At 33.4% G+C, this 8,453-nt stretch overlaps 1 protein-coding gene across 1 annotated transcript; it reads left to right on the plus strand.

Moving 5' to 3' along the window:
- Positions 1-1,810: 1,810 nt before the first annotated feature.
- Positions 1,811-8,453, plus strand: LOC120088042 (glucan endo-1,3-beta-D-glucosidase-like). Its single transcript, XM_039045064.2, has 5 exons — positions 1,811-2,086; positions 2,164-2,828; positions 6,753-7,079; positions 7,260-7,548; positions 8,074-8,453. The coding sequence occupies exons 1-5, from the start codon at positions 2,026-2,028 to the stop codon at positions 8,109-8,111; spliced, it is 1,380 nt and encodes a 459-aa protein (XP_038900992.1). The 5' UTR covers positions 1,811-2,025; the 3' UTR covers positions 8,112-8,453.

Genomic DNA, 8,453 nt, shown 5'->3' on the forward strand with positions numbered 1-8,453 from the left:
AGAGTACTTCACAACGTAATTTTTATTTCCTTTTACCCTCGTTTTGTATAGACTGCTCTTATCATTCAACGCAGTCTTTAGGGCATCCAATGTCCTCTCCCAAATAATGGTACCCCAATCAAGACTGTTGTAGTACCCTAAGTTTTGAACGTCCTTAAAATGTTTGAGGTCCACTGCATTTTTCTTTTTATTTTTCCCCATCATTGTGACCTCAGTATAGTAGACTATTGTGATCTTCACAGCATCATCATCATTTTCAAACTCCAACTCCTTGTATTTTTCTTCAAGTTGACGGAGATGTAAGGTGTTCTTCGTCACTCGATTACCAAAATACTTGATAGCAAGTTCATACGAGGACTGCTGGTTCTGATTAACTCGTGTTGGGGATTGCCACAAACCAGTCATCAACAAAAAGTCATCCTTCGAAAAAGTGACAACCTTTCCACAAACAGAGAATGATATTGAGTCTGTTCTCATCCTCTTCACTTCTCTCATCAACATGTGATGGATAATTGGGTTGTTAAACACCATGTCAACGACTACAAATCGCCCAAAAACTGTTCTCTTGAACATGTCTAACTACCTTGGCGTAAGCTTTTCCTTCATAATCTTGTTTGTATTAGCAATGTGGGCCAAGCTCGTTACTTGACCGGGAAATCGGTCGGCTTTGGGCATTTTGAAACGTGTTGCCATCTTAAATCACTTCTGTATGAAATAAAGATTCAATCAGTAAACTCCTTCAGAAAAAAAAATTGTAAAACAATATTCTGTTTAAATCTCACTGGATTCGCTCTCGCTAGATTCGCTCTTGCTAGACTCACTCTCGCTAGACTCGCTCTCGCTAGACTCGCTCTCGCTGGATTCGCTCTTACTGGTATCGTTCTCTCTAGTGTCGCTCTCTCTAGTAACTCTCACTTATCTCGCTCATATTCTCTCTTTTTACTCGTCTTCAACCACATAACACATCGAAAACCAGAAAAATAAACCAAAAAAACTATAGGTTCACAGTATTTCTAAACTCTAGAACGACCCACCCTTTTTGGCGTGGCTCTCTTTAATATCGCTCTACCGATTTCACTCTAACTTATCTCGCTCACAAACTCTTTCTACTCGTCTTCAACCACAGAACACATCGAAAAAAAAAAAAAACATATCAATGTATTTCTAAACCCAGAACGACCTACAGAGCCCCATTACCTATCAGTGTAAGACATTTTTAGGCACAGATTGAAAGATTTACTGATCAGATTCGATTTTTCGGCGACAGTAGAATCGTTTGCAAGCCGAAATGATGGATTATAAAGAGTTTTTTAGTTGATGAGCAATACGAAGCCGTTGCCCTTGGAAAATTTGAATGAAGAGTTTTTAGTTTTGGTGGTTTCTTAGTAAAAAGGTAAGAAGACGAAGAAGTAAGGGCAATTTACGTAATTTGGTATGACGATAATGTCAGCATATGGTCAATTGGCATTATTTTTTAAAAATGGGTTATTTGACATTTTGAACCTCAAAAATTGGGACATCCATACAAAATTTTCAATTATTTGGTATAATTTAACCTTATTTTAGTTACAAAATGAAAATATAAAAAAGTGATATTTATGTGTATATAAGAAAAAAGAAGGTTAAAAAAAAGTAAGAAGATGATGCCTTCAATGCGGTAGTTCAGAAAATTCATGTTTCAAGAGAATATCTAAAACTCTCCAGATATGGATATTTTAAGATGTTCGAGAATCTACAAATATTCGACATCTTACATTTTTGCAACTATACCATACTTTGCTATGTTTTGTATGTTTTTTTTTAATTGGTACATGATGTAATAACTTGAGTGGGCCTCCCAATTGAAAAGGGAGTGTTCTTTTCAGGCAATCTTCCAATTTTACCCCTCTCTTCCAACAGCCACCCAGGGCCCCACCTTCCCCATCTCTCAAAAACAAAAACAAAAACAACACACAGAGCCACACACAGAAACAGAGGCTGGGAGAAGAAATACAGAGACTTCTCTCTCTGCCATTCTTTTCAATTATGGCTTCCTTTTTACTCCCTTTCCTCTCTTTCTTTCTCTTCGCCGCCGTTTACCTCGCCGGTCTCTTTCTCCTCCTCCCTTTCTTATTCTCCTTTTTCACTTTTCCACTTTCTTTACACCTTTCTCTTTCTTTGCAGATTCTCAATCCTTCATCGGCGTCAACTATGGCCAAGTCGCCGACAATCTTCCACCACCGTCCTCCACCGCCAATCTCCTTCGCTCAACTTCCATCGCCAAAATCCGTCTCTACGGCGCCGATCCACTCATAATCAAAGCCCTAGCCAACACCGGAATTGGAATCGTAATTGGCGTAGCTAACGGTGACATTCCTGCCTTGGCTTCCAATCCGAATTCCGCTGCGCAGTGGATCAACACCAATGTTAATCCTTACTATCCGGCGAGTAATATCGTGCTCGTTACCGTCGGAAATGAGGTTATGTCGTCGATGGATCAGAATTTGATTTCGCAGTTAGTTCCGGCGATGCAGAATGTGCAGAATGCGCTGAATTCGGCGAATCTCGGCGGGAAGGTGAAGGTGTCGACGGTGCATTCGATGGCGGTGTTGAGTCAGTCGGATCCGCCGTCGTCAGGGAGGTTTAATCCGGTGTTTGAACAGACGATGAAGGCGGTGGTGGAATTTCTGAAGGAGAAGAAATCGCCATTTGCCATAAATCCTTACCCGTTTTTCGCGTACCAGAGTGATCCGAGGCCTGAAACGCTGGCGTTTTGCTTGTTTCAACCTAACTCGGGACGAGTCGACTCAGGAAGTGGAATAAAGTATATGAACATGTTCGATGCTCAGGTCAGTGACCCACTCCATAGTCCAATTCATTTCTCTTCAATTTCATATTTTTATTAATCAATTAATTAATTATATATTTAAATATGGAATTCTAAACTTTGTCCTACTCCTTAAAGATCGACGACGTATACGTTAAGTTTAGTCAAACGGCAATACACTTAAATTCTGCCACGTGTCAATAATTGTTACCTTTAAATTCTGGAGAAAAAAAATATATTTTTGTTCCCATGTTTTGTTTTTACTTTCTATTTGGTTTTAAAAATACAGCACTTTGATTCCTGAGTTTGATTTGAATTTAAAGATGAGTTTGATTTGAATTTAATCTTTAAATTTTAAAACGTTATAATTTTATCCATTTATTTTAATTTTAACATTTATACTTAAAATTTCGATTTTTTTCACTAAATATGTAGTTTTTGGTTTTTAGTATTAATGTCAGTTAATTAATTTAAAAAAAATTATAATTAATAAAGTTAATTATTTTTTCATCACTAGTAGAATTAATTTTAAAATTTCACTTCATAAATTAATTTAAATTAATTAATAAATACTAATATCAAAATTGAGTCACTTTAATGAAAAATCGAGGTTAAATTATAAATATTGAAATCTAGAGACCAAATTGAAACAATATTCAAAGTTTAAGGATTAAAAGTATAACATTTTGAAATTTAAAACTAAATTGAAATTAAAATCAAAACTTAATGACTAAAAGTGCAATATTTTGAACGGTAGAGATCAAATAGGGAGCAAAAAACTTTTTTTTATTTTTTTTTATCTATTTCTAGGGTAATTCGAAACATTCATCATATTGGAAAAGAATAGCTTTTTGATTCCTAGATTTTAGGTCTAACTTCTATTTGGTTCTTAAGTTCCAAAATATTACACTTTTAGTTTTAAGTTTTGAGTTTGATTTGTATTAAATTATAATATTTTGAAATTTAGTGATTAAATCAAAATCCAACTCAAAACTTAAGGAATAAAATTGTAATATTTTAAAATCTAGAGACCAAATGAAAACTAGACTCAAAATTTATAGTAAAAAAAGTATTTTATCTAACTTTTTAATCTCTAATTAGGTTCTTAAACTGGATAACTTTCTATATTTTTAAATCTTGATCTGATTGGTAAATATTTAACTAGCCGCAATTTTAATTTTGTGTTTAGTAATTCTAGAATTAGTGAGAGAGTTTATAAACTTATTAGACATAAAATTAGCATTACAATGTCTTATTAGACATTAAAGTAAGACAAGAATAATATGAACACTTGGATACTTAGTTGCTTAAACTCAATATGAGTCTAACATTTGATAGAGGTTTGTTAAACATACTAAATAGAGACATTATGATATAGGACAAAAATAATAAATTTTGAGAGAAAAATACGTCAAATTAATTTTTTTAAAACATATGGATGCACAAACTTATTAGCTTTGAATTTTCGTCTCGTTTAAAAATGTATATTTTAATAAAATTATCGATGTTGTGCTCATTTTCTTTTTACTTTTTTAAAATTGACGTGTCATCGTTTATATATCACGTCGTCTTTGTATTCTTATCCATGATTTCTTTGATTGCAAACACAACAAATTGATTTTGAATTATTAAAAGCATGTCTAAATCTGTTAAAATTTTCACATAATTATTTTAAACTCATGCAAAATCAATTCCAATCATGCCGAAAATAGATTTTAATTTGCATAAAGAGTAATTTAAAATTCTACATTCATTTTTTTTATAACTTTTGATAGAAATTTAGATTTATGTTGAAACAATCAACATTTAACAAAATAAATATCATTTTAAATATTTTCAATGCAAATGTAACAAATATTTGATTCAATACTTTTCTCCATTTGCAAATATGAGTATAGCTTAATGGTTATTAACATATTCTTTATTTTGAAATTGCATATTCAAATCCTCATTTCTCACATTTATTGCTAAAATGAAAAAAAACCTGAACTTTGTCTTTATATTATATAATATTAATTTATAAATAATTGAAGATTAAATTGTGCATAAGGTAGTTCTATTTAATGATTTATAAAAAATTAATTATGAGGAAAAAATAATTATTCTTATTCTTTCGCAAAAAGAAAAAAAAAATCCACTTTGTTGGAGTCAAAACTAAAAAAATTCCAACTTTTTGAAAAATTAATTTTACTAGGATCTACTTTTTATCTCTGTAGTAATTTCATAATAAATTTAAAGAATAAACGAGTTTTTTTTTTTTTAGATAAAATGAAAATTTGTTGGAAATGTTTTTAAGTTACGAAATGGAAATTCCCAAAAATTTTGGTTCCAAGAGTTTTGAGTTTTAGAATGGTAAATCATAATTTGTGAATTTTATATTTTTAATATTAGAAATTTCTTCTTTTAATTTATTAATTTCTCATGAAGATTTATAATAGTGACCAACTTTGTTTTAGGTTGAAATCCAGAAAATATCTCTTTTAAAGGCTAAAATGTTTGAACATTGGCTTTTGAAAATCTTTGGCTGTTAATATATATACACACTAGTAAAATCCAAACTTATTTATAAAGATATACCAAACTTGTCTCTGTCCAGTTCCGTAGGGTTGTTGAAACCAAACCACAACGTCACTCTTTTTGGGGTTGCTGTCGCTGATGCTCTTATTTAATTCAATTGAGGTTAAATAAAGCTTTCCATTTACATCGAAATCAGCAGCACTTTGATATTTGATTCAATCTTACCATTTTCAGAGTCAGTATTTTGGAAGACGTTAAGAATCTTTATTAATTTGGGTTATTTTCTTCCTAGCAGCTAGATCTGGAATTTAATAGGTGGAAGGTCACAATAATACTTTTTAAAGATCTTGTTGCTATGTATAGTTCTTGTGGTCTATTTAGATTTGCTGCTTGCTTGTGAGAACTTTGCCTAAATTTGCTTAAAACATAACAATGTGTTTTAAAGTTTAGACTGTATCTGCTTGCAAGGTGTTTGTGATATTGCCAGAAAGAAATCAAATGTATGAAGATCACTCGCTTGCCTAATATTCTGTTGTATTTTTAACCCAAAAGGCCAAAAAGAGTTTTAAGAAAAAAGTAATGGGGGTTGGGAGATTATTCACCTTTAGAATCCTAGCAAATTAGCTTGCTTTTTCTGTGTGATGTGACCTATTTTATGCTCGGTTACAGCTGGTCAATGGCATTTAATGTCGGTAAGTGCTTCCAAATATATCAATTATTATAGTAGATGAAGGAATGCTTACATATTATTGGCCTGCAATTTTTCTTCCTTTTCTTTTCAAGGATCAAAGAAATCCAACATCTCAGTAGAAACTCTTTGGGACACTGAGTTGGTTATTATAGTTTATGAATTGTAATAGTTTGTGTTTGTAATGTAGACTTTTTTAGTCTGAATTATAATGGTCTGTATTTTGGATGCAAACTATTGTAATTTGGATTACAGATGAGGAGAGAGGATAGTTACAAAATAATAAACACTATAGATAACGAGGATTTTCAAATAATTTTGTTGTAGCTATTTATGAGTTATAATAATTGGAAACTTCAACTATTAGAATGAAAGACCCAAACACTGAGTGGACTATAATAGCACACTCTACCCAAAACAAGTTGAGCCCCAAATGACTCCTTAATTACTTCAGATATCTTGGCTTTGGTCTGGGTGATTATGGAAAATACTTGTGATTATCCAGGGACCACAGAATATGATGGCTCTCTTACTGGAGGGTAGTGTTGGTGTCCCCATCAGCACAGCCAAAAACCAGCACATTCTGAATTTAGTGGCATTTCTTTTTGCGGTCTTCAACTACCGTGTCTGTTTAAAACTTGTATTCATGATGTCTTGCAACAGATTTTAATAATTTGAACTACTACCTTCATTATTGGGAGCTATTATTATTTGGTCCCTGACCCATAATGATTTCAACAGCTTGATGCAGTAAGGTCTGCCTTGAATGCTCTTGGTGATTTCAAGGACGTTGAGATCATGGTGGCTGAGACGGGGTGGGCGTATCGCGGGGATAGCAATGAAGTTGGACCAAGTGTGGAAAATGCAAGAGCTTACAACGGCAATTTGATTGCACATCTTAGATCAATGGTGGGTACTCCATTGATGCCTGGAAAATCAGTGGATACATATATCTTCGCTCTCTATGATGAAAACTTGAAACCTGGTCCCACCTCCGAACGATCGTTTGGGCTGTTTCGTCCCGATCTAACCATGACATATGATGTCGGACTCTCAAAGAACAGCCAGGTTAGAATCTTCATACTGTAGTCAATGATTGAATCATTGAAATGTGTTTGATAAAACAAGCTTCTTGCATCAAGTTGTATGGTTTTCAACAACTTTACTTTGATGTACTTAACCAGGAAAGTAAATCAAATCCAATCATCTTAATCTTACACCCTAGAAGCTAACCCTTTTATGTTCCAGACTCCAACAACTCCAACAACACCAGCCACCCCATCGCCGGAACCGACTGCACCTGCTTGGTGCCTGCCAAAGGCAGGCATTCCTGATGATCAACTTCAGTCAAATCTCGACTACGCTTGTGGGCACGGTATTGATTGCGGGCCAATCCAACCAGGGGGTGCCTGTTTTGAGCCAAATACTGTACATTCACATGCTGCTTATGCTATGAATCTCTACTATCAATCACTTGGCAAGAATCCATGGAACTGTGATTTCTCACAGACAGCAATACTAACATCCACAAATCCTAGTAAGCTTTCTTTTCTTATATCTCTTCCATTCAACAAACAAGCAACGGGGAAAGGGAGAGAGAGGGGCCATTATCAAAGGAGCATAGTATTTCTTATGGGGTTTCCTCCCACTACTACGGGGGAATAAACAGAAAAACAATAGAGAAACTAAAAGAAAGCAATAAAACAAGAAATATAGGAATTAATGTGGAATAACTCCAAAACGGAGAAAAAATGTAGACCAGACAAAAATCTACTAGGTAGAAAATTGTTACAAGAGCACTCTAAAAAGTTATATCACAATTACGATTGAATTAGTATACAAAGTTTAAAATGCTTCAAATCGAAATGATTAGAAACAAAAAAATATAGACTCTTTTTATGGTGCGTGTAGCCTATTACTTCTATGAATTTTTCAGATGTGAGATAACTGTACTTTTAATATATTGTCAAAACTCAACGATTCTCAGTTTTCAATAGTTTGAAACTACATATTATATGTTATTGCTTTTATTGAAGTGTTTACGTTTTCTGTGGATTTTCAGGTTATAATGCTTGCACGTACCCAGGAGGAAGTACCTAAGGAGGGAGATCATATTTTGCCTTTGAGTTCAGATTAAGAAAAAAAAAAAAAAAGGAAAAAATAGTTTCTCCAATGCTTAGGTATTTTATGATATTTGAAAACAAACAAATGAAGCAATAATCTAACTGGCCTACAATTTGCTATTGTCCATTGAACTTTTCCCTAGGTCCAAAATTTTGTCAACATCAAAATTGTGGGCCGATGGGGGGGGGGGGACATTCTTGATAAGTGCCTTCCTTCATAAATTCATTTAGAATAACAATATTTGTATTTTTTTCCCTTTGGAAAAAAATCAATCCATACCCTAATGATATAAAAATTCTAGCAAATTGGAATTAGAAA

This window comes from Benincasa hispida, chromosome 10, assembly GCF_027475165.1.
Source record: "Benincasa hispida cultivar pf3 chromosome 10, pf3_genome.v1.1, whole genome shotgun sequence".
In the NCBI taxonomy this organism is placed as follows: Eukaryota; Viridiplantae; Streptophyta; class Magnoliopsida; order Cucurbitales; family Cucurbitaceae; genus Benincasa; species Benincasa hispida.